This window comes from Crocodylus porosus, unplaced genomic scaffold (assembly GCF_001723895.1).
Source record: "Crocodylus porosus isolate Cpor-Errol unplaced genomic scaffold, CroPor_comp1, whole genome shotgun sequence".
In the NCBI taxonomy this organism is placed as follows: domain Eukaryota; kingdom Metazoa; phylum Chordata; order Crocodylia; family Crocodylidae; genus Crocodylus; species Crocodylus porosus.
In genome coordinates, this window is record NW_017728918.1 from 71065487 (window position 1) to 71092735 (window position 27249).

Below are 27249 nucleotides of genomic sequence, written 5' to 3' on the forward strand. Positions count from 1 at the left end.
TCTATTGAGGTCCCTTCCGACCCTAGCATCTATGAATCTATGAATCTATGCTGCTTCTACTCTCTAACTCCCAGTGCATTCTTTTGCCACATAAAACACATGTCCGAGAGGAAAGGTTATAGAAGAGGTGGACTACCTTTGTACAAGAAGTGCCTGGCTTTGTTTCCGCTTCAGCCACACTCTTCCCACAGACACTCCCTGCTCCCTTATTAGAATTTCTGGTTTATGAAGACGACAGTAGTACTCAGCCTGCAGAGAAAGCATCATTATTTCCACTACATAGTTTCGCTTGCTATGGTATGCTAAGAACACCCCCCTACGTTTTCTGTGGTGTCTCAATGGGACTAGTTCATTTGATCATGTTTGTATACTTTCACTCAAAATACTTCACAGACTTGAACCTTCTACTCCTCCTCCACTCCAGAGGTCCTTTTCCCAGAGTGCAAGTACTGTTTTTCCTCTGTGTTGCTTATGGAATCTGTGCTGCTATCATTCTCTTTTATCTACCACCCACTGAGGTCAATCTGCATCTCAGAAGTGAATTGGTTTAACTTGTGAGGCTATATCAATATTTATGTACAAAGATACGCAGCAGATTCAAGCTGACACCACCTATATTTCTAAGAAGGATTTCTCCAACTAATATTCACTTTATTCCTCATCTTCTGTTTACTTTTTTAAACTTTTTTACTATTTTAAAGATTATCAATAAAACACCACAGTAGTCATTCTCTCAATATACCTTTTTTTTGGAAATATTTAATTTGCTTCCAATAATTTCTGCCATTTTCTGTCTGCTCCCTGGGTTGGACAGCATAGCTGTGAAACAATCCATTGCCTGTTAAGGAAAAACCATCGCATAGAATATCATTATATTCTTTGATTAACTTAGTAAAACTTGCCAAATACCACCATTTCAATTACCATGGGCCCAACTCAGAGCCAAATGAAGTGAATGGAATTTTTTCTACTGATCTAGTTCCAAAAGTCTCAAGCAGAGCTCAGAAGGAGACATACAAACCTTTCAAAAATAACCTAAAGTAACTTTTCTATAGCTAAACATGTTGGGAGTTTCAAAATCATATTTGTTCAGCCTCTCTGTGTTTTGTCACTCTGGCCCATGACACACCCTACCTTAAATCTTCCACCTATGCAGGACTGAAAAATGCCTATCCTGACTTACAGACCATGGCAGGGGAAGAGGGAAAGACTCATAGCTGGGAATAAAAGAAGACATTTTAAATTTCCTTACCAACAGTAAAGATGGAGAATTAGGGGGAGGGGAGCAAAAATGCATACCATTTAATCAGTTTATCTAACCTCAAGAAGCCTGATTATATATGGATACATGCATACACAGAATAATCATCATGTGATAAATTTAAGAGACATGTGAATTGAAATTACCACATGCCAATTACTGCATCAGTTCCAAAAATGGCACCAGCAGAGGCTAGATACAGTCCTGAACAGGCCACTGAGCAGCCTTGCAACTATGACATTTGTCTTTAGAAAAAAGTCCCTGCAGTGATAAAACCAGAGTTTTGTTGGTCTGGGAGAGAGAGATTACCATCTTCCAGATCAGCCTAGTATCCACTTACATTGGAGAGGCCTCAGATTTAATAATATCACTATGTTCAATATTTAGAAAAGCTGCTCTGTGCACATTCTAATTTCCCTCTCGTGTCGAAGCTTGCACAGTTTTATTTAAAACAAGAACAACATTTGGATTACAAGTGCAGGATCTAAAAACATTTTCCCAATTGTTTCTGCTTTTATAAAAAGGCTGTCTCTAACACAACATCTTCCTAACATAACATACTGGGCACATCTACACATCACCCTACAGCGATGTAGTGACATCACATCACCATATGGCACTCAACAGCAACATAGCAATCACATGGGTCTACATGTGATCAGCAGCAAGGTCAACGTAGTGGCTTGTTCCCCTAGTATAGTGTGCTGCTACAGTGATGTAGCAATGAAATCTGACCATGCACCATGTGCACAGTGCAGTAACCACCCATACTGTGCCGTGCTTTTGTGTGTACAGAAAGAAGTACTAAAGCACAGTGCTGTAGCAATGTTGCCATTTAGTGTCATGTGGACACACCCTTTGTGTAGCAAACAGAACATATAGCAAGAAGGAGTAGTACGAAGTTTAAAATGGACCTGTTTTCAGACAATGCCTGTTTCAGACGCTTCAGGTTTCAGACACTTCCAGAAAAGGAGCAATGTAGCTCAAGCCACACTGGACCACCAAATATTTATATTGAAGTCCGAAGTCTAGAATTAACATTCAACATGAAACTATACACATTTTCCCCTCACCTAAGGTGTAACGGATGCCTCTGACATGCTTCTGTCATTGTCCCAGTCAGTCACTCCAACTAGTGCCTAAGGGAAGACTCTACATAATTTTTTTCCAAAATGCTGTTTTTAAGGACTTAAGGGAATAATGCCAAAAACATTAGTAAACAATTCCAAGATGAACTGAATCTCATCTTACCTCTTGGAAAACATTCACTGTTGTGGTTGAAGAAGAGCTGTCAAAGTTGTAAGCAACTCTACTGCACCAATTCAATAAATCTCTAAAATAAGAAATGGGAATAAATAGGTTAGGTAGAGCTGAAGAACAGTCATACAAAACTACTCTTTTGCCCTATTCATCTCAGCCTATTTAATCTGCATTTTTCTTGGTAATTCATTTTACTGTCATTCAGATGCAAGGTTTGTTTTTTTTTTTAAATACAAATAAAGTTTCCCTAATACACTCCAATGAACAAATGTCTACTTAAACAGCAACAGTATCCAATTCAAACTAGCACATATCAGAAAATGAGAAACACAAATTGCAATAATATGTATAAATTAAAGTATTATAAAAAAAAAAAAATCTTACTTCTGATCTCTCTATGGTCATCAGCCCCAAACTGACAAACAATTAAAGGCATCTTAATTATAATTATGCAAACAATCGTGTATAGTTTGAAAGTCCTGAAACATTTGGTACTGGTTCCTATTTCACCTGCTGGACATCAAAGAGTGAAATTGCTCAGGGCATGGACACATGTAACACTTATACTGGTTTAAATGTAGTTTAAACCTGAAGTTGACAGACACACAAACCTGTTGAATTGGTATAAAGCTACTTGGAGTGGTTAAAAAAATATACCTGAAAAAAATCAAGTATTTTGAACCAATTCACTGAAAACCAGCTCATGCATGGGTACAAGTGATCCTCACTCACTTGCCCACTGAAAGGCATGCTGAGCCAGGTGCTCACTCCAACCCCCTGGGGTCAGAGCCAGAGCACTTCACACAGTTGTGAACTGGTTCTCAATTACTGCCATTCTGTAGCAGTTTGCTGTGTGTCTCCACACCCTTAATCTCTGAAAAACTGTTTCTTTTCCAACCGGCTTTTAGTCTTACCCTTGACAGAAAGTCACAAGAAGCAGAAAGGAGGTAATGTTGTTGTTAAAAGGTAAGGGAGCGAGAGTCTTAAAACACAACTTTAAATTGAAAAAAAAAAGAAGGAAAGTTTTAAAGTCCCTTAATTTTTTTTTAATTGCTGGTTAATCATTTTAATGGTGTCCCTCTCCTTTTCCTCCCTCCCCTCCCCCAAAAATAGAATTACTATACCAGCTAACTAAATTCTCTCTCAATAAAAGAAGAATACTACCTCAGAGATGGTTCTCGACCCTCCAGACTTGGCCCTTTATTTTCTGTTCTTGTTTCGGATAGATCTTCTGCTATTTGCTTGGAACCAGAAGAACTGCTTTCTGATATCTGATGTTTGTCTCCGGTCAGCTGAATATAAATGTCTAACAGACGACTGGATACAACAGCAAGATTAGGGTATCTGCCCTGAAGAACCTGTGAGAGAGACAGGAATTGTAATCTGTATAAAATCAGAAGCCAATTGGTAGTCACAGAGATTTAATTACAGTACGCTCCCATAATTGTTCCTCAAGGCAGCAACTTCCAGATAGAATTGTTCCCTAAAATGGGAATCTAGTTACATAAAAAGTTGAACGCTATTCTGGCAAAACAACTAATCTGCTTCAGCGAAATCAATCTCATGACTTACAGTAGTGGTTTTCAACCTTTTTTCATTTGTTGACTCCCCACCCCCCACTCAAAAATTCAAATGAAGTGCAGACTGTTACCTGCCAGCTCTGTCTTCCTGACAGAGGTCTGGCATCCAGCTTGCTGGATTTACAAAGGACTTTTTCTATTTCCCCCTGCCACACACACACCTCATTTAACCAAATCTAAGCAGAAGAAAAGTTTAATAGACATTTCGGGCCATACAATCCCTGGCCCCACTATGGGAGGCCTGTTTAAACTTGATTGGCTAAAACTCGGTCGCCGGGTTAGGGAATGCTGAGGCAAGAGACCAAGTCAGAGGGGGTATGGGCAACACCTGAACACATAATTAAGGGTTCATCACAGCATCCAGCCCGTTGGAGCCCTGGCCACAAATGCTGTCATACTTTTCCCGGGATGACTGGTGGAAGTCCTCCCCACACAGTGTATAAACACTCCAAGTAATCCCCTTAAGTCTGTTAAAAGACTACAGTAAAATCTGAAAGTCATGCTAAGTTGAGGCTTATTCCCAACAGGTAAAATACAAAACACTAATGCTGACTTCACAGGGCAAGCATAGCTAGGCCATCTAAGAAGATCCCTTCCAGTATATTCATAATAATTTCAAGCTGGCTCCTGTGTGTCTGGTTACTCCTTAAAACTTAATATTTTTCCTGGTTGTTAATCAGTTTCTTGAGATGTTCCAAACCAAATAACCCCTTGTCACTGAAAAAGGTAATTCATTTAAATTTAAACTGTTTATATAACAGGATTTTCCCTGTCAATTATGGCTTAGGACCCTCTTGATTTACTCAATAAAAAGAATGCTTTGAAGAGGCTAAACTAAGGGTATAAGAAAGCTGTAAAGCAGCAAACCATGTGCTTCAAGAGAGAGAAATCTCTCTGACACTATCCGCAGTTGTTCTCAAGAAGCTGGGAGAAACAGATCTCCCTTCAAAGATTGTGCTGGGAACTTGCTTGTCAACAAATCACCCAAGTGCCTTGGAATGGTGAGATCCCAACTCACTCGCGCTCTCTCTCTCTTCCCCTCTCTCTCTCTTCCCCTCTAGGCATAGGTTTCTGAATCTAAATTGTATTAGTTAAGCTTGAGTTAGGTTTCCCCAAATACTCAATTAAACCAGGGTAATATTATAATTGTTCTGTTCGTTTTTCCTTGCATGTCTATTATTACTAGTACCATTATACATTTCATATACTTAGAAATAAATTACTTTTATAGTCAAATTGGTGGTAACTGGGTATCTTTTTCCTTCTCTACTTCTCCTTCCCGACTTGCTCTGCAGCAACACTTTTTTTTACCTAAGCCAAATATCCCTGTGAAGCCCAGAAATACTGTGGGGTCCACTCATCAAGAGGCTACCACTACTAGGATAGCTAGGGCAAAAGATTGGGACACGCTGAGTTTGAGACACATAAGGGGATCAGCTTATATAGGCTGACTGACCTAGTTTGGTTCAGACGTGCCCTAATGAACTGAACGCTGGCCCATGAGGGTGTCAGCTGGACACCCAGCCAGATTCAGAGGTATTCTGTTCACCTGTTTGCTTGTGTCTGACTGCATTATACTGTTACCTTAATGAACTGATTCCTGGCAAATGAGGGTGTCAGCCTGTACATGCTGATCAACCCAGCCAGGTCAGGTGTGTCACATTATAGTTTCATAGTTTCTAGGGTGGGAAGGGACCTGAGTAGATCATCTAGTCCGACCCCCCGCCATGGCAGAAAATAATACTGGGGTCAAACGACCCCAGCAAGATGTTCATCCAACCACCTCTTGAAAACCCCCAGGGTAGGAGCCAGCACTACTTCTCTTGGAAGTTGGTTCCAGATCCTAGCCGCCCTGACCATGAAGTAGCGCTTCCTGATATCTAGCCTAAACCTGCCCTCTGCCAGCTTGTGACCATTATTCCTGGTCATTCCTGGCAGTGCACGGGGGAATAGTGGTTCTCCCAATGCCTGCTGATCCCCCCCTGACTAATTTATAACAGGCCACTAGATCCCCCCTCAGCCTTCTCTTTTGGAAGCTGAACAGGTTCAGGTCCCATAGCCTCTCCTCATAGGGCCTGCCCTGCTGTCCCCTGATCATGCGAGTGGCCCTCCTCTGGACCCTCTCCATGCTGTCCACATCCCTCTTGAAGTGCAGCGCCCAGAACTGGACGCAGTACTCCAGCTGTGGCCTGACCAGTGCTGCATAGAGGGGGAGGATCACCTCTTTGGACCTGCTCAAGATGCATCTGTGGATGCATGACAAGGTGCAGTTGGCCTTCCTGACTGCCTCCCCACACTGCCGGCCCATGTTCATCTTGGAGTCAATGATGACTCCAAGATCCTTTTCCGCCTCCGTGCTGACAAGAGGGGAGTTCCCCAACCGGTAGGTATGGTGCTGGTTGTTCCTCCCCAGGTGCATCACCTTGCATTTGTCTGTGTTGAATCCCATCCTATTCACATCCGCCCACCCTTGTAGCCTGTCCAGGTCTGATTGAAGCCTGATGCTTCCTTCTAGTGTGCCAACATCCCCCCCACATCTTAGTGTCATCAGCAAATTTGAACAGGGTGCTTTTACCCCCTCATCCAAATCACTGATGAAGATGCTGAACAGTGCGGGCCCGAGGACCGAGCCCTGCGGAACCCCACTGCCCACATCCCTCCAAGCTGAGAAGGACCTATCCATTACCACCCTCTGGGTGCGGCCCTCCAGCCAGCTGGGGACACAATTGACTGTGTGGGTGTCGACACCACAGTCCCCCAGTTTCTTAATAAGAACAGGGTGAGAGAGAATGTTGAATGCCTTCCGGAAGTCCAGGAAGACTATGTCCACTGCTACCCTAAAGCTGAGACAGCAGCCCAGTAATATTGATTCCCATTTTCTATCAAAATGTGAAAAAGTTTTTGGACTCTTCAAATGGTGCTTAACACTTAAATTTGGAGGGTGGGAGAGGTGTTATAAACTGCGAATTTTAAATTCACTTCCAACCTCCGTAGGAGACAGCAGCTTTACTCCAGATCTAAACTATCAACTCTGAAATCAACACAGCCAGGTTGTGGATTTTGGATAACAAAACAAGAACAAAACCTGTTCCATAAACTCAGGTTGTAATCATCATTATGGACTGACTTCCATTCTGTTACAGCTCATGATCCCACCTACCTCCTTGAGTTCTGCTTTACTCATGTTATTCAGGCGAATTTTGGTCCAATACTTATCCAGAAGAGCAGCATGGCTATTTTGTTGTCGGTACCAACCCCCAGCACAACTGAAGACTCTAAATTAAACAAACACACTCCATTAGGTTTCACAGAATATTATGCTTGGTTGAATCACCAGTATATTCTACATTGGGATTAATTTCAGTTTCTAAAATGATGTGCTTAGCAGTGCTGCCTTGTGCAGCACTCCCATGCTCTATTACATAAGCCTTATTGTAATCCTCCCATCTCTTCTGTATCACATATTTCCAAATATTTGTGGGGGGTTTGAAAACTATAAACCTTTAATCTTGCTAAAGTTGTATAAAATGCTAGTCCTATTCAATATATTTAATGCAGTTCTTTTATGTGCTCTTATAATTAAGGAAGTCTATGCACTGGACTTGTACCTTAAGGTTTTATGTTTATAGTTTGCAATTTAATCTTAATTCCTGGGTCTCACCTAAAAACAACCCATGTAATGCTGTCATGTTCATTTGACTTTACATGCGTACCTCCTGGTTGCAAAGAACTGGAATCCAGGAGCAACTTTTAAACAGTCACCACGACCAGGAATCAGCAGTTTTCCCTTTTCCAACAGAGGAATCAGCACAGAGATCTAAAGAAAAGAAAAGGCTTTATTTTATTTTTTTTTTGGGGGGGGGGGGTGGAGCCAACAGACAACCTGCTCAGCCAGACTCTACACAGCTCACTAGCTTACTTACACTGATCACTCTATATATGTGCTAGTCAAGTAACTGCAGCTCCCACCAGAAACTGTTTACTGAAAGGTACTTACTTTTAAGAGATGTTGACAAGGATCACCAAGCCCTAGTTTATTTTACTATACCCTCTCTCCAATAGAAGTAGACCCTTTTTCCAATTAGAAGATTTTACTACACCCTCTTTCCAAGAGAGTAATGAGGGGTGAATAATTGGGGCACAAGCCCTTGGTGGTGCATTAAGAGGGGGAAGCCTTACACTCCCATCTCCTGTTCTCCATTACACACTTTCCAGCTGAAGCCCCTGCAAGAAGCAGTGGCACAGGAGTATGCATTGATGAGTACAGGGCACTCTGGAAAACATAGTTCTGCAGAGCAGCAATGGAAATTGCTGCTTCTGCAGGAAGATAACACTCCATCTTTTTGCAGCTGAAATCAGGAAGGTTTTTTTTGCCTGTTCAGCAGGGGCTTCTGCAGCCAAAAAAGATAGGGTGACATCTTTCCTGAGCTGCAGAAAACTTCAGGTTTATTTGAACTCACGTAGGAAATCTTTTTAACATTGTGTGCTCAAGACATCAAAACCAGACAATTCTGTTAAGAAGATGAACTATTCATTAATACCCATATTTCAGCATTCATTACTAAGCTTTAAATTAACAGCCCATTGAGGTGATAGTTCTTTTTTTCAAAAGGTAGAAGTTTTAGCCAGTCATGTCTATGGCTAGGAACAGAAATTACACATAAACCAGTGTAAGTGATTGGAAACTGGTTCAAATCTACAACACAACAGAAGTTCAATGTATATAAACTACTTTCAAAATGACCAAAACCAATTTAAGATAAACCTGGATGAAAGTAGTATCAGACTTAACTGATTTCAGTTAAATCAGTTTATTGAACTAGTCCAGAACCCCTTCAGATTCAAGTTAATTCACAGTCCCCCAGGATACCAGGATACTTTGCACCTCCACTGCAAATCCTCCCTACCTTTGACCCAAGCAGTCTGCTCCATCCAAACAGGAAGGTGTGCTTGAGTGCCCCCTGGCTTCTTGGTTGGACCACTGCAGGCATGTGGCTGCATTTTTGGGATCAAAAGTGAACGTCTGTTCACTCGCTTTTCGCTTCAATCTATGCAGCTTGGACTAATGTGCAAAGACTGAATCGATTCAGCCTTGGAGTTTTTGGCTGTCTGTACTTAGCCTATGTGTCTTTCTGCTGGCATTCACATTGTAATAAAGACCAAACATAAATATGATGGTCATCATGTTATTTTTCATCTTACTTCAGCCTGGCAGTTTTTAACCCTGCATTACACAAAACAGAAGTTTTGCCTTTTGATTAGTCTAGCCAAATAGACAATAAAGAGAGTTCTACCTCTGCATAGGCTTGAAGCCTAATATTTTTCCAATAGCTAAGGAAAGGACATCTGGATCAAACATTTGATCGGAAACAGACATTCCTATATCTGTAACTTCTGTCCATCATCCCAAGAGAACATAAAACGTTGACAATTTTTCTTCTCCCAGACTGAAAATAATACTGGACAATACTGGTTGGGAAAAAGGAAGGCAAGACCAAAGAGCCCTGGGCATAGGCAACTCTGGCAAGGACAAAGGGAAATACAAAAAGGATGACATGATTTGACATCTAGTTGGGCAGCCAGTTTCAAGTGGAGTGCCCCAGGGGCAGTCCCGGGGCCAGTTTTGTTCAATATCTTCATCACTGATCTGGAAGATGGCACAGAGTGCACCCTCAGCAAGTCTGCAAGTGGCACCAAGCTGGGGGGAGTAGTAGATATGAAGGAGGATAGGGCTAGAATTCAGAAGGACCTAGACAAATTGGAGGATTAGACCAAACAAAGTCTCATGAGGTTCAATAAGGAAAAGTGTAAAGTCCTGCACTTAGAACAGAACAATCTCATGCACCAGCACAGGCTGGGGACAGACTGGCTAAGCAACAGCGCTGCATGTTACAGTGGACATACTGGGGGTTACAGTGGACAATAACCTGAATATGAGCCAAGAAAGCTAATAGCATATTAGGCTGCATTAGTAGACATGTTGCCAACAGATCAAGGGAAGTGATTATTCCCCCCTATTTAGCACTGATGAGGTCACCTATAAAATACTGTGCCCAGTTTTGGACCCCCCACTACAGAAAGGATGTAGACAAATTGAAGGGTCCAGCAGAGGGCAACAAAATGGTTAGGGGACAGGGGCACATGACTTCTAAGGAGAGCCTGAGGGAACTGGGCTTATTTAGTTTGGAAAAGAGAAGCCTGAGAGGGGATTTAATAAAAATCTTCAACTACCTGAAAGGGGTTCCAAAGAGGACAGAGCTAGACTGTTCTCAGTGATGGCAGATGACAGAAAAAGGAGCAATGGTCTCAAGCTGCAGCAAGGGAAGTTTAGGTAGGATATTAGGAGGGTAGTAAAGCACTCTCACTAGGAGGGTAGTAAAGCACTGGAACAGGCTACCCAGAGAGGCTGTGGAATCTCCATCCCTGGAAGTTTTCCAAGACCTGGATAGAGAAAGCCATGGCTGGGATGATCAAGTTAGGGATGGTCCTGCTCTGAGCAGGAGATTGGACTATATAACCTCCTGAGGTCCCTTCCAACCTTAATTTTCTGTGATTCTATGAAAAGGCAATGTGCAGGGAGTTTGTGTAGGAGAACAGAGGGATTCCAGAAGGAACTAAGAATGTGACCACAATAAACAAAACTGTCAAATGTAGACTTATAAAAAAGCATAGATTACAAATGATTCATTAAAACAAACAAACAAACAAACAAAGATCAATTAAACTCTAGTATACTTTTCAAAATAGGATTCTTCTTAATATTACAAGCAACCTCATACATTTATGAAAATCACATGTCACTAGCAGAATCTCTCTCAGCTTTGCTGCGAAATCCCTACTTCTGAAAGCCTATATCCTAATAAAAACTTAACTGGAAGCCTAGTCAGTCCCATAAAAGATAGGAAACGAATAACTACACTGATGGAACATTTTGCAGCAGATACCCAAGAGACTAGAAGGGAAAATATTTATGTAAAAACATTATTTGTAGAAAAAAGCAAGTGCAGTTTTCTACAGTCATCAATGTAAGAGGGAAGCTTCCCTAATGAATACCAGTTGTGAAACTCTGAGAAATTAATTACTGTAAATGGCAGTGTTACTCTTAAACTTAATGCAGAACTTTTTTCATGCCTGCCCCAGCTGGAGTGAGAAGCAATGTGTGAGAAACAATGAAGGAAATATTATAAAAGCCTTACCATTAGCAGGACTCTAAAGCTACAAAGAGAAAAAGAGCCTGTTATATCAATTTGTCAATTCACATTCCCTAACTCCCTTCTGCCATACATCAGATCCAATCTGTCAAGACAATACTGTGATTTAGCCTTCAAAACCAGTAAGCAAGATCCACTTATTTTACAATGTTGCTTATAAGAGCAAATGAAGTCATGTACCACATCCAGAGGGGCATAGTCGATATCTTCCAGAAGTATCCAATGTCCTTTTGTGACAGCTTGTGTCAAGGTACCTGGCTGCCACACAAACTCCCCTGGCACATCTGTACAACGATACATACCAAGTAACATCTGCAAAAAGAGAGCAATACATTTTACTATACAACTTGATAATTCAGGAAATATATTGCATACCTCATATCGACCTGCAAGTCGCACTTAAACGCCCTTCCCTAAATACTATGTTTACCGCTAGTAACATTAGCTAACAGCTAGTTTGGGATTTTTTGTTGTTGTTGTTTTTTTGGGGGGGGAGGGGGGGTTTAAACCTAAAATGAATGTAAGCTTTAGAAATACTTAACAGCAATTGGTTGCATTCAGCCTAAAAGGAGGCCTTCTGCATCTTTATTAAATGCTGATTTTATTTTTAAAAGGGGATCCTGCAATTTGGAATGTAACCTATTTATAAAATACATTTATAGTTTCTGGTACACCACATCTCCCTAATACCACTAAAAGACTGCAGCTTCGTAGACAGTTTCTTGCTTCTAAAATTGTTTTATATAGGTAGCTGGATGCAAAGCGTAGGAAGGGCCAAAACTAAAACGGGATAATGAACATATTAAACAAGAGAGCTATAGTGAATTTAGTCACAAATCTATCACGTATAAATTGGTAAAGTAAGATTCATTTTTTAAATAAAATATTCTAGAACACATAGAGATTTTCTGGAAGTAAAAATATACCGTTCTACTTATACTTTTATTTGCTAGTTCAGTTTTACATTTTCCTTTACATTTTGATGCTTTATTACTTATGCCCAATCCTTTCACATCTCTTAGAGTTGGCAATCTTACATCTCATCTCTGAAAGTTTTATCTGACTTGAATATGCCCTACTCTTCCATACAAGGAGGACTGGCTGCTGCATGTGACATCAAAAACTTTAAGGCCAACACAATCAGTTCAGCTACACAGAAAATGAAATATTTAACACGTTAACAAAACCTTCAAGTGCCCTTCCACCCACAGTGTGCATTGAGAACATACATCAGTTTAAGCTGAATGGGATGAGTGTGCAATTATTTTTACTAAGGCCTTATCTATGCAAGAAGGTCACATCAACTTAACTCAAGTCAGCCATTAAATCTATGTTGCTGGACCAGTATAATTTCTGTGTGGACATTTATTGTAAGAAAGACTTATTTCAACTTAACTTAAACCTGTCCTCAAGTAATGTAAACTAAAACAAGAGGGTCCACAAAGTCTTTAGTACCAGCAATATTACTAAATCATTTTAGAATACACCTTATTTAAACTGAAGCAACTCTCTCATGTGGAAAAACCCTAATAAGTAGATTAATTTAAAGAAACTGTGTGGATATAATGTAGTTCATGCACAGAATTTAAAAATTAATAAGAACTTTTCTTGATTTCTCATCTTCAAACTCTGATTCTCGCTGGGAACTTGAGCCTGCTGCAGTACAGCACTTCACATTCCAAACAAACTCAGTGTAAATGTCTATATTACTTTATTAGAAAAATAAATGGTGCTACAATGATGGTATCTTAATAAGCACAAATGAGTTTGTGTTTGCTTCAAAGGAGGAATGTTTTTCCATTACCTTACTATCAGTCTGATCACCAAGCTGGACTTTAAGAATATGAGGAGGCTTTATTCTTCCTGTAACAGCTGCCAAATATTCAACTAAAGAAGTTTTACCACATCCTATTGGTCCTTCCAACAACACAGGATTCTGGAAAGCTACTGCTATAGCAAGGGCTTGAAGATTTGTGCAGGTAGACTCAACCATCACAAACCGGTTAATATTGCTTTCCTAATAGGACAGAAAATGTGAGTTATTACACTATTTATAACTTCAAGCATATATCAAGCAAAATCAAGGGCTGGGTGGACCACAGACTGGACATTCCACAATTTATAGTTAGCATTTATATACAGATTCAGCCCATTTAAAAACCTATCATAAAACACACACTTTATAAAAGCATATGTATTAACCAATTTATTCTCAAAACTTGTCAGGCTGCAGCTGTCAAGGACAACAGAGAAACGGTTTTACTATTGTGCCAAGAAGGCAGTCTTAGTAATAATTTAATGCAGTGGTGCTCAAATTCTAGCCCAAAGACCAGATCTGACCTACAAGGCTCCCCAAAATCTGGAAATTTGGCATTAAGAGAGCAATAGGAATTAACACTGACATTGCTCCCCTGCCACCTAATTCCAAGCCCTCTGGCCAGATAACATTGACTTGTGTGCCAGACAGGTTGGTGTGCAGGCAGTGGGCCTAACCTGGCACACATGGGGCTCAGGCAGCTGGTCCAACATATGGCCTGGGACCCAATCCAACGTGTGGGACCAGGGCACAGTGTCAGATCAAACTGGTGTGCTGACCCTGCACCACTCATTTGGCTCACAGCCTAGTGAGTCACCACTGATTTAATGTATACTTGCGGATTAAGTCATAAAAAAAACAATCTCAGGTGCATGACGAATCCTTACCAAGATCATACAGCAATAGTAATTTGCTGACCTTTTAAATAGAAGTCCTGATTTTAAAGAGCCAAATCTATTCATATATGCATAGGTGGTATGTGAGGTCACTAAATTCAGCTGCATGTCAGAAGAGGAAGACATAAATCTGCACAGAGTTTACCAAGCTCACAGTAGTGGATTTAAATTTCAAAAGGGTGATCATATGCTTTAATTATGTAAGCTGGTAAAATAACACTAGAATCTGAAAGCTTTAGATTATTATACAGAGCTTGCTATTTCCTGTTAGTAAGCAAAGGAAAAACAGTTAAAATAGAATTTATTTTTCACTGGAACCAAGCAAAAAGCACTCTACTTTGAACTCATATCAATTATCTATAAAAGCTATCAGGTGGTAAATCAGATTTACGTAGGCTGTAATTTAGTTGTCCACCTCCTTGACCCTCATCATTTGAAAAAATGTTCAAAACTGATGCCACTGTATGCATGTCCTTTTCTGCTTTTTAAAATCTGAAAGATGAAACAATGGTGTTGAAGCTGGATATGGTCTAAAACTGAATTTAGACAAGGGGGTAAGATGCTAGTTTGTGACTACTGGCTGAAGCTACAGGAAAGGACAAGAAAGAAAGTGTAGGAACTAACATTTACTGGGTCAGACCATAAGTCCATCTTGCTCAATAGCCTGTTACAGTAGCAGAGAGCAGATGCTGAAAGGGAAAATAAACTGGGTATGAACAGTGTTACCCCCTCCACCATTCATCTCCCACTTTTAGCCTCCAGCATTTAAGGTCTAGGAAGTTCTGATTCAGAGACTGTATCCCTAACTCCTATGCTCAATAGTTGCTGATGCCCCTTTCCTCTGACAATTTGTCTAAACCCTTTTTGAATATGTCTACATTGTCAGCTTCTACAACATCTGCTGACAATGAGTTCCACGCTGTGTGAAAAAGCACTTTCTTTTGTTAGTGTTAAACTTACTATCTAGTAGTTTCATTTTGTGACATCTAGTTCTTGTACTGTGAGAAACAATCATTATTAAATTCCTATTTACTTTCTCTTCACCATTTAGTATTTTGTAAATCCTGATTGTAACCCTCCCCCCTCTAGCGGCATGGAGAAACAAGGGTTGGGGCCACCAGCACTTTGCACTGCTTACAGTGCCGCTTTTATTTTTGTCGGTGCTGTGCGTCACTTTCACCACCGTCCGCAGTTCTGGTTTTGCTGCCATGCATGGCGTGGGCCCCCCTTCCATCCTCCAAATTGGCTGCTGGAGGACTGGCCTCTCCCTCTTCCCCCTTTTGACCGGCCACCAGGGGTACACTGACCAAAAAAGGTTGAAAACCCCTGGCCTAGCCACTTTAGTTTCTCCTCGTGTGGAAGCCCCTCCCCATAGCAATAATCATCCTTGTTGCCCTTCAATGTACCTTTGCTAGTTGAGTAGATGGTTTTTCAAAAATACGGATAGTTTGTCAACTGTCATTCATATGACAGTTTACAGTAAGAAATAAGTTTAAAACATTGTTTCCTTAAATAATTTGAAAACATGCATGTTGAAGATATGCCTTAAGTGTTTCCCAGTAGTTTAAACATAGTAAACTTCTCCTTATCCCTGCCCCTTAGCAGGTAAGGAGCAGCATAGTTTTCTTTTAGTCAAAAAAGTACTCCCTGGCAGAGAGAAGCATTTTGATGCAAGTCAAAAAGATTGTATCAGGGCCTGTCTATTTTATATAGCTGTTGGTACCATAGCCACGCTGGTAGTGCCCCCAGTAGAGGCATGCTATATGGCAAAAGAAGGGGGTTGTCTAATGGCTTCACAATACCATCTTCCTGAACAACAGCAGCTCTACTACAGACGCCTTCTTTTCTCTGTGTAGCTATATCCAGGAGGGAGGTCTTCTTAGCAGGTAGCTATGTTGGCTAGGAGTTCTAAAAAAATCATGGTACTATAATGCAGGGATCAGACCCCTTGCTAGTTCAGTCACAGAACCACAATCCCAATTTAGAAAGGTAGTGTTACACACAGAATTAAAACATCCATCACTGAAGAGTCTCTTGCAGGCAATTTTCAAGAATTGATGCATAAAAAAGAACAAGCAACTGTATTGACCCTTTCAGTGCTGAGTTCCTTTGAAGTGCCAACCTTCCACTTCACAAACTTTCAGCACCTGGCACAAGGCAAAATAGAGTTTATATTATGTAATACTGAATAATACATGTTCAGTATTATTTAAGCAATTAACAAAGATAAATTAGTTCAGAGCATTTATCATATTTTAATAATAAGCCAGAATCAAGCTTGTACATACCTGTTCTTTGGACACAAGTTGCAGCCTGGATAACACAACTCCACATATCGCCACCACATTTGCAGAGAGATCACACGAGACAATCTCTCCTTGCGTGTACTGCAGCTCATTCTCTTTGTGCCAAAGGGTGGTATCTGAATTTGCCAAAACAAGGGCTTTCTCCACATTCTGCATCTGCGATTCTTCCAGTAGCCTATCAAATTAACATCCACATTAACGTTACAGGTGGAAGCCATAAACAAATATACTCAACTGTGGCAAAGTATTAAATGTAAAAGGTGTTCAGCTTACTTTAACCTGAAATGTATCAACTCTTCTGGACTGAAGATCTTCTTAAGGAAAGATAACCTGTGCTCATCATTCATGCATGTAACCAAAGCAAGGCAATTTGAAGTGTACCTGAGAAATATAGTTTGAATAGGTCAGAATCACAAATGAAAACACCGTTTTGAAAAATCTTCCACAACCTTTTACAGAGATATTTGAGAGGAGATAAAAAATAGGATTCTCCAACAATGTGATGCCTCTCACACTCAGCAAGAAAGAGGCTCATTTTTGGAACATAAATGTTGTTGGCTATGAATTTTTTCCATCGGTTATCAAAGTTTGTTATGGCAGAAACAAACAGTGGCAAAATACTGAAATATGCTGTTCCCTCTTTCATATTTTGGTGCTTTATTTGACTCAGTGAGTTTTCCAAGTGTTTCAATTTACAATAAAAATAAAACAGTTCTCAAAAAATGTGACTGATACAGTATATTGAAACAGAGTATGACTCAAAAAGCAATAAATATTTCTATAGACAGTATATGAAGCAGAAATTTATGCCCTGTTGTGCTGCCATGCGAGCCATAGCACTTCTTAAAAAAATGGAAGCTACCAATGATTTGAAATACATTGGTAAAACTACATGCAGTAGCCTCACTATTATTTCCATAAAAATGCAAATAGTGACATGTTTCTAGTATCCCACAGTGCATTGCTCAGTGAAGAACTGACCTCCCTTTAAACCTTTCTCCACTCTGGTGCCTGGAAGTCACTTCTAGCTTCAAGTACTCTCAAATGCCCACCAACATAGGCCCCATTTGTGAACCACAAAGACAGTGAGCCATCTAGCAACATTTCTGCACATTTCTGACCTCCATCAGGAATTAGACCTGATCAGGAAACACTAATTTCCTGGATCCAAAGATTCTGTAGCTAATGGCACTAACAGAAGGACATGGTGCTTCTCAGCTGCTCCGGAGAAGCACAGCAATGGTAGCAGAAGGAAAAGGAAGTACAGTAAAATCTCTGCTTTCTGGCATTTAACTAACTGGAAATTCCAATAACTGGAATTTTTACCTTACCCCAGGGATGCCAGATAACAGAGATTTTATTGTATGTACATGTTAAAGATAACTCCTCTAATTCTCACGCATTCTTCATTTACTGAGACTAGAAGATTCAGGCAGTATAACTTATTCTCAGGATCGTAAGGGCAGCCCTACCAGTTCTTTAATCTGAACTCATTCTTTGCCTGGTACTTCTGAAAGATTCTCTCACCTTTCCCATTAAAAAATGTTAGAAGAAATTCAAAACATTATTTGTCTCAGACTCGAGGAGACTGAGATTTAAACTTACCAGCGGACCAAAGTATCATGACTCCTTAGCAATGGAACACACGCGCCCCAGTCCCACAGCTCCCGAAATACTGATGGCTGTTGGTGTAGGAATCTGTAGGCTGCCTCCATGAGATCCCGTAACTTCATTCGCCTGCGCCCATAGCGGACTGTGTTTGTATCTGAACTCTCCAGGAAGAGCCTTTGAAACACTGGGGCAGTATCCTTAAAATACCTTAAAGCAAATCTTAAAAAGAAATGAAGGCACTGGAGTCAGACAAAGTATTCAAGTTGTAGCAAAGAAACAATGTAGTCTACAAAAAAGTTTTAATTCATAGAGGTCTCAGCTGCCCACTACATCCCTCATTGCTCTAGCTACTGCCATGGGTGGTGGTTGGGGTCGCTGGGGCAGAATATTATGACAGAAGACCTACTGAGCTTTCTGCATGTGTGGTAGTGCCAACAGAAGGGCTCGGGCAGGAGCCTGTGCTGCTCAAACAACAGTGGGGTGGGGGTGGGCTCACGCAGCTGGTTTGGCAGGGCAGGAGGAGAAACCACCTGAGTAGTGGTGACAGTAACAGCTAGCACTTTGCACTGCTTGCCCAGCAGGGGTCCTGGGGAGCCCACACTGCCCACAGCCCATGTGGTGCGTCACCTGGGGCCTGCATCCCATGTGAGGCGCAGCCACTCTGACATTGGACAGCCCCACTTTACAGGGAACAGCATATTTTCCAGTATATCTAAGTAATACGCTGCTTAACATTCACCGTCGCTGCTTTAGCAATGCCACAGGACACATCTTCAGCTGTTTAACAGCTGTTAGGAAATCTATCTTGCATGAATTTGCCTAGTTTGTTTTTAAACCTTACTATCGTATGCCTCTAAAACCAACTATAATAAAATGTTCCACACGTTAACCATGCACCGAGTAAAAAAAAAAAGAAAAATACTCTCTCTTGTTAGGTTTAAACCCGTCTCCTGCTGTTTTCAGTAGGTGCATCCCTTTGACTAATATTCAAATATTCTAACATTCAAGTCCAGACATGCCTACACTTGGGCAACAGCAACATTTTAGCAAGCAGCTGATATCAGGCAGTTTTGAAAATTCTGAGTAATTTTCATACAAGTCTACACCCCAGACACCTGATATTTTCCTTTGTATTCCAACTGTTCCGTTGTAGATGATGTTAGACATTGCCATGCCATTCATTTAACTATTATTTTCTTTAAAGACTTAGATTCTCAAATCCATAGTTTCAATTCAAGACAAACCTCTATAAAAATAGCCTCTCCTACCCATATCCAGAAAAACCATCTCCCAACCAGCCAGACAGCATACGTATGTCACACAAATAAATATCACACCACTTACGGCAGTACATCGGGATGGACAACAATAAGTTTGCTCATGGCTACACAAAGTCTTTCATGTAGATCATGGTTGAACTGGCCGCCAGCTTTAATGGCTTCTGCATTTCGCTCCAACAAATCTAGTAAGATTGGTCGAAATTGACGGCCAATCAGTAAAGTACATTCTTTGTCCAGTAATAGCTGTGCTAACACATGGAGGAGACCCTGCCGATCCTGCTCAGTCCAGATCTGGGAGAGAGGGAAGAAAACAGGTTAAGAACATAATAAAGAAAAAAAATAGTTCTTTGAATGTAGACAGCACTGTTCACTGAATGCTCTCAAAGCTTATGAAAGAAACTGCATGTCACTAAACAAGTTCAATGTTTGTAAAAACGGAAAAGCTGAACACCAGAGAGGGTAAAGGACTTAGAAACAGTCATGGCAAGTCAGAACAAGCAACAAATCATAGTAGCAAGGGCACCTAATTCCACTGTTCTAACCACTATATTACCATCTCACTGACAGCTTCTTTCCTTCTTTTTTAGCCTTAAACAGGAAAAATGATGCTGACACCTATTAAAAGGTTTTGTAGAACAGTGAGGCAGTCAAACAGATGGCCTACGGAAGTTGTGGACTCTCCACCCCTGAAGGTATTTAACAAGAGGTTAAATTAGCTGGAGATGATCTAGGTGTAGCCATACATATGTCCTACTATGGGCATTTCCCATGCTTCTGGACTTTGCTCAGTGTCCCCACCCAACCCCTTTTCTGCTACAAGTGTCAGAGTGTTTCTAAGCCTCCCCAGCTGCATTAGGTGTCAGCTACAGCCAAGGCTAGGGACGTTAACTGAGATGTGCTAATACTCGTGTTGGGACCAAAGCCAGAAGTTCCTACCTAGACAGTCTTGCTAGAGAGACTGCACCGTATTTGGGGTCAAGAAGGAATTTTACCCTCTGATCAGACTGATATGGACAATGGTTGGGGGGGGGAGGAGGGAGGAAGGTTGCCTTATTCTGCAGTGGGGGGCATGGCCCTCTACTTGGGACCTGGTGGGCATATATTGCCAACATTTCATAGAGGAAGAACATTGGCTGCTGTGGTTCTCCTCCTTTACCCGTGTCGGGTTAGGGTGTTAGGTCTGTGTTATGTCAGGGTTTAGATTATGGTTTCTATAGGATGGTTTGAAAAGGGATGAGATCCTGCCTCAGGCAGGGGGTCAGACTAGATGATCTATGAATCTGTGTGGCAATACTACTATAAACCCAGTTCACTAGATCAATACTCACCAGTTCACACCAGGAGTCAGTCATTTTCCTAAACCACATTTCAGTTATCTATGTTGCCAATTAGTTCAAGAATCAACAAGGACAACAGATGAGCAGTTCTGTGGTTACTAGTATTTCAGGGGACCCACTGTAGACAAGTCACTGACAAACTGGCATTAGTAAGGAGCCTAGCACACCAGGCCTAAAGACGCATTTGTAGGCAATTACTAAAAAAACAACTATTTGGATTACATGTTAGTGCAGAGATGGCCAACCTGTGGCACACAGTAGAATAGGGAGGGGACAGGCAGCACAGCAGCAGGTAAGGCAGGGAATACAGAGGACAAAGCAGAAAGCAGAGCACTAGACTGAGCAGGGAAAGAGAACTTGATTGGAACTCAGGGAGGGCGCAGTGCTAATTTGTGGAAAGTCATCCAAAAAAGCTGGCCACAAACAAACCTTGAATCAGTTATGATCCAAGCAAAGTTGTTTTCATATTTGACAGTGTTTTTATACTGCAGAACACTTCAAATGAGGAAATTTAAAAAAACCCCAAAAAACAGTTTAACTTTTTTTTTTCACATCCAAATGACTGTTTAAAAGAAAATGCAAGGCAAAGAAGCATGCTTTAGCCAAGTGGGGGGAGGCATCGTTTTTGGTATACCTACCACAAATAAGCCCTACACCCTTGACAATTGCTACTCTGATCTCTTTCCCATGCTTGATCTGCTGCTCTGCTTTCTGCTTCCGACCATGTGTTCCCTACATGATCTTGGCTCAGCTTTCTGCTTCCTTCCCTGTGGTCCCTGACCTATTTGCTGCTTTGCTTTCTATTTCCTGCCCTATGTGCTACCATGCTGCTCTACAATCTGCCACATGCCACACACACACAAGCTGCCCATGCAACCTGTGACACCCATGCTGCAGGTTGGCCACCCCTGCTTAGGATACAACTGGAGTGCTGGTAAAGACAACAGACAATAATGCCCAGATTCCATGGGAATGGACACTCGGTTTAAATGCAACTTGAAACACAGAGGCATTAAACCAGTTTAAAACTGCCTGGAATGGTTCAAAAAGTGTAACTGGAAAGTTAGGCACTCTTTTGAATTATTTCTATACTACATGCGGACAACAAGCTTTCTGTGACATGCAAGTCAGAACAAGACTCTGGTTAGCCCTCCAGCCATCCCACATGACATCACTCCTCCCCCACCACTGCTGCTGCTACTGGCCACTCTTGCAGCCAAAACTTTACTACCCCACTTTTTCTCTCCCATGGGCTGGCAATTTTATCAGTAAACTCCCTTGCACTGTTTGGTCAATAAAATCTATTATCTTTTCTACAGCCAGCTGCATTTTCACTCACTATTTAATTAGGGTCCACCCAATCAGGATCACGGTACTCCCCCCCACATACCAAAATGTGCAAGTCCAAACACTCCACAAGTCAGGCAAACAGACTGCAAACTTTGGTCAACCACAAGCTACTGAATTCTACTGAACTCAAAGTCAGGAGAGAAGGGAAAGAAGAAAACTGAAAACACCCTTAGTCACAAGTTGCCCATCACCTGGAACCCCCAAAACATGACTTCCCACTAGCCCTCTGTGAGGAACGCTGGGTTTGGGGCTCACTTCCACCCCACATGTTAAGAGTCACAGCACTTCACTGCCTAAAAGATGAGGGCTCTCCCTGGAACACTACAGCACTGTACATATGGACACCAGTGACCCCTGACTACTGTGAACCAGTTTCCAACATTTGGGAACAGTTTGATTGTTATGTCAATCCACACCCCATGTCAATACCAGCTGATTACATATTTTAAAAATAAATCAGCCTTTTCCTGCACCTCTAAGAATCACTCTCTGTGATCTACAACTTAGTACTATTATCTCCTCACCAGAACACAGTTCTTACTAAAATTTTACCTCCCTTGATACTCTAATCTTTCTATTTTTGTGTAGCTAAACACCTAAAACAGCATATGAAAGTTCATGTAACATAGCTGAAGTTGCCCAGATTGTCACATACCATTAATTTGTTTTTACAAAACATGACATGACATTTCCTTTTCTCTCACCATTTGTAACAGAACCAAAAGACTTCCCTGATGCCGGTTAGGAGTCATTTTAAAAAGGGGTTTGAATGGATTATTTTTTAGTCAGGGAACAGGAGAGAGTCTGTGTACTTCAGAAAAAGACGACAGATTTCAAGAGACAACACTATTCTATTATTTTTAGTTGCTTTAATAATCAGAAAAGCTGCATAAAAGGCAATAATGCTTATAACACTGAAGTATATAATTCATAATAAAGACTAAAAAGTAACAATGTATGTTTCCAATACTGCTGATTCAGGTCTGGGTTTGAGTTTTATTACATGTGGAAGATGACACTGAGGCTCAGGTCCTCTATTTATCCATTCATTCAAGTTGTAAGGCACAGGGAACACCAATGCAAACTATCCTATACCACTTACATACCACATCACTGATTGGAGGGATCATCCTCAAGGGTAAAAGCGTTTTTATCTACAAGCCTCTTCAACTCTGGGATAGGACAGCTAAGAAGCGTGCTTATTCTGTTTTTGAATCAGTCCTTTAAATACCAGCTTGTGAGTCTTTATATATCAAAATCCATTCAACAAGCAATTTTATGACACCAATCAGTGTTTTAATTGCTGAATAAAAGGAACATATAAACCTGACAGAAAAGGATACCAACATGTGAGTGAGTGAGTGAGCGAGCGAATTCAGATGTGAAAATTTGTATGAAAAAGGTGGCCTAAACTGCTAGAAATCTGGACTGGTAAATCCTTCATGGCAATTGTACAAAGCTGCTTTAGGCAAGCATCATGAGGGACAGTCTCTCTTCCCCCAGGAAATCCACCTCACATTTAATTAGCAAAAGGGATGCCAAAAAGGAGCTCATCTAGGATTGAGTCTTTAAGGCCACTTGAGGCAACAGGTTGCTGTGCACCAGCAGTGCTTCAATGACACAGTCCCTCCTCTTTTCCAGAGAGCACAGCTTGTTAAACCAAGTACAGCAAAACCTGGATGAAAACCATTTGGCTCCAGTGGAGCCATTAGAGAGCTAGACGCATTTAGAAAAAAAAAAGATCAAAGTGCCAATGGCTGGAATAGCTTTTGGGCAGGCCAAAGGCCTAGGAAATGGGTCCCTGCTCTTTCAGCTAGGTTTGTAGTTGCATTTAGCCCAAAGGTTATGAGATGATAGCCAGTAAAGGCCCCCTGTGCTCAGAACATAGTGTCAATGTTATCTCTTCAATAAGATATTCTCCACAGCAACAAGTCTGCAAGTACGTCTGGAACGCTGCTTCAAAATATCAGCATTAGCCTGTTTCTGTGTAGAGTCACTATTGATGTATATCAGCTGTATGGCATCTGGATATTACAGAAAAAGGCCTATAAGCAGTAAATTGAAACTGAAGCCTTGCCACCCAAGATAACCTGTTTTAACATGAGTTAATCCATCTAATTTGAGACAGCACATCTTGTTTTACATTCTAGCCTAGAGGCTTCACAGATAGGGTGCCCTGTCTTAACTGGTGACAGATTAACTTGAGTTAAAACAAAACCATGAGCTATAGCCAAGGTTTACTCTTTGGGCTTAACTTTAAAGTGGATGAGATTAAGTTGAGGTTTAGCCAACACAAACTGGAATTCTGCACATAAGATTAAGAGAATAGGACACTGCTTCTATGCATGTTGGTTTTCAGAACTGGAGCCATGACTATGGAGTATAGCTGGGGCTGGGAGTATTCATATTGTAATGTAAGGACTGAAATTCTTGGACCAGCATAAAAAAAAAAAGCAAAGTGAAAGCATTTGTCATAAATGTTTCACTGAAAGTCAGAAGTTTGAAGATAATCAGATGCTACTGTAAGTGATACTGACTAGCAATGCGATCATGTTATTCCCACCACCGTCAGGCAACTCCAGGAAACTGAAGTTTTTGCATTCTGGGTACAGTATGGCTGTAACGCTGAAATGGATGCGCTAAACTAGACTTGAATCGACTTTTTTCCTAGTGAAGATACCAGGTAAACTTATTACACCTCCTTTTCAGATGGCTGCATTCTAATTTAGAAAACAACTCAGTCAGCTAAAAATAAGGTAAAAGTGCATCAGCATAAAGAAAAAGTTGAACTTATTTCAGGTTTGATTAGCCCATATTATGTAAGCCTGACAGAAACTCAGCTACTTTTCTTTATAGGTTTGCCCTGTCTAGACAAAGGAGTGCATTCTACTGCATTGCACTGACAACCTCTGTATGGGAAAGAAACTATTTAAAATTAAGACAAAGAGGTAGAGTAACAGTCTTATCAAGGACAAGAGATTAAATGCCCACTTTTCTGCACCAGACAGAAGTGCAACAAATACCATTCCCTGGCTGTACATACCTCCGCTTAATTTAAACAAAGCATAATTCAACCAAGAAAAGCAGTCTGCTTATCAGGAAAGGGGAGTAATCAGGGAAAGACAGAGCACAAGTGCTCCAAGGGTAGATAAATACAGTCTTCATTAGAGGCTGGGATGACAGCCAAGTTGTGCTCCTAGTCCTTCCATGGAAGTTATTTTTTGTTCATTAGACATTTTTTGTTTACTGTAAAGATGCATCTCACTGAACAACTGCAAAACAACTTACATGCTAGACCCTAACTTGATCCCAAGATTCAACTGCAGGTTGGCAATGTCACTCTCAAAGAAAGAACATATACAAATACTTAAATCCTTTCTTTTTTTTTTTTTTTGCAGAATCCAGTCCATCTTGAGAGGAAGTGCACTGTGCCTCATAGTAGGCTAGCTAAGTATACTTCCGATGTAGAATTAGATTTGTAAAACATGGGTTAAGGACGTGGAAAACACTGATTGTAAGACAACTGTTAAAAAAACATTTTCTTCACAATTCTACTTGGTAACCTATTTTAGTTGCTGTACTAAAAGTCAGTGCACACATGTCAAGGCAACTCACTCCATATGTGACCCTTTAAGTGAGAGAATTTTGCAATTTAAAGTTTCAGGGGCTTTTAGGGGTGCACTGATAAAGGTTTTCTTGGCCGATACCAACAGCTGATTATTAACCAGTTGTATTGGCTGATATCAATCTGGGCAGCCAGGCATGTGGAAAGCAGCTCCATGCTGTTATGTCTGTGGAGGGGAAGAAGTGTGGGGGAAGCACAAGGTCCCCATTGTGAAGGAGGAAGTGGGTGTGCTATCCAGTCAGGATGGCAAATGAGACCCAGGGAGGTGTGGAGAGCAGGATGGAGCTGTGGGTGGATCCATCCAGGGTGCTTAAAAATGGCAGTGGGGGGGCTCGTTGAATGAGCTTTAGTTCAAGAACCGCCACCACCATTTTAAAGCATGGAAACACTTTTAACTGGAGCAGAGCTGAGCGGGGCGAGGGCGGATGCGGGCTGCTCATCGTGAGCTCAGGGCTTTCCGCTCTGCTGCCTTTGCTTCAGGGGGCCCGCACCCCCTGCCCACACAGGAGTGGGAGGCACAACTCACAGCACCCACTGCTGCCAGGTGGGCAGTGGGTACACAGCCAGCTGAGGGCCCTCTGGAGCAAAGGCAGCAGAGCAGAGAGCCCCAAAATCACAGTGCGCAGTCTGCATCCACCCCACACGTGCCCCTTCCCCTCCACAGACTTACATGCAGAGCGCTGCTCTTCACGCTGCCCAGCTGCACTCCTGGTCACATGCATAAATGAGGCTGTGCACATGCACACAGCATCCAGGGACCCTGGCAAAAAGGCATATTATATTTATTGATGAACATTATTGGCTATGCTGGCCAAAAAAAACCTAATGTTAATTTTCCTTTTATTGGTGCTCATCCAATATGCGACTGATATATTGGTGCACCTCTAGTAGTTTTCACAGTTGAAGCATAATAGCTCCAACAATCTGAAAAGTGAGATGGAACCACCCACCAAATACATCTTCCTGTGGAAAAAGCTAAGTTAAAAGAAATGGAGAAATAAGCAGAATAAAACAGTACGTACAACTACCACCAGACTACACTATGAATGGTGGAGGTAAAGGAGGTATACAAAAGGTATCCTAATACCCATTATAAGATCAAAGCCTTCAAACTGCTAGCATCTGAAGTGAGAAGACCATGCATTCAGAAAGAGAATTTCCACCTTAATAATAACAGTATCTTTTTTAACAAGTTATCTCACAAAAACAGCAGCTTTCAAAAGCCTAGAAGACAAGAGGAGATCAGAATAGTGCAATGAAACAGACCCAAGGGAACAGACTTCCAGCCTAAAAGTTCCCCTGTGCAAAATTAAGTTTATTTTCTACCTAACAGGATTTTTACCATCTTGGATTTGTCCTCAGCTTGAAGAAGAGTGCATGTGCCCAAAGGCTTGCAAAGAAAGGGTTTTTTTTTTTTTGTGATTTCTTAGTTGGTCTAATAAAAGGTATCATCTCTGAATCAAAAATTCTAGAGTTTTGCATTTCTTACAAACAGAGACACACACATCAACTATTTGCCATAATGCTGTACAACAAAAGAAAAAGCAGATTGATTTCTTTTTAAATTATCAGCTTCATTTGTTGGAGTTCTGGACCAAAGGAGTCAGGAGTCCTGTTCCACTCCCTGCTTTGCCACTGGACTGCTGGGAGAGACTCGGAAGGGTCCATTCATATTTCTAGGAGTCTCTTTCCACATCTGTAAAGGGAGTCATGATT

General features: G+C 41.2%; 1 protein-coding gene across 4 annotated transcripts in view; it reads right to left on the reverse strand.

Moving 5' to 3' along the window:
• MDN1 (midasin AAA ATPase 1) overlaps positions 1 to 27249 on the reverse strand; it is a 150606-nt gene that overhangs the window by 116558 nt on the left and 6799 nt on the right. For all 4 annotated transcript variants that reach the window (XM_019537753.1, XM_019537752.1, XM_019537755.1 and 1 more), the window contains exons 2-13: positions 19286 to 19512; positions 17936 to 18160; positions 16604 to 16711; positions 16313 to 16505; positions 13117 to 13329; positions 11493 to 11624; positions 7815 to 7918; positions 7262 to 7376; positions 3686 to 3879; positions 2513 to 2594; positions 743 to 838; positions 137 to 249 (exon numbers count right to left, since the gene is read on the reverse strand). In XM_019537753.1, coding sequence (XP_019393298.1) covers positions 137 to 249; positions 743 to 838; positions 2513 to 2594; positions 3686 to 3879; positions 7262 to 7376; positions 7815 to 7918; positions 11493 to 11624; positions 13117 to 13329; positions 16313 to 16505; positions 16604 to 16711; positions 17936 to 18160; positions 19286 to 19512 — 1802 coding nt within the window. The remainder of the gene's footprint in view (positions 1 to 136; positions 250 to 742; positions 839 to 2512; positions 2595 to 3685; positions 3880 to 7261; positions 7377 to 7814; positions 7919 to 11492; positions 11625 to 13116; positions 13330 to 16312; positions 16506 to 16603; positions 16712 to 17935; positions 18161 to 19285; positions 19513 to 27249) is intronic.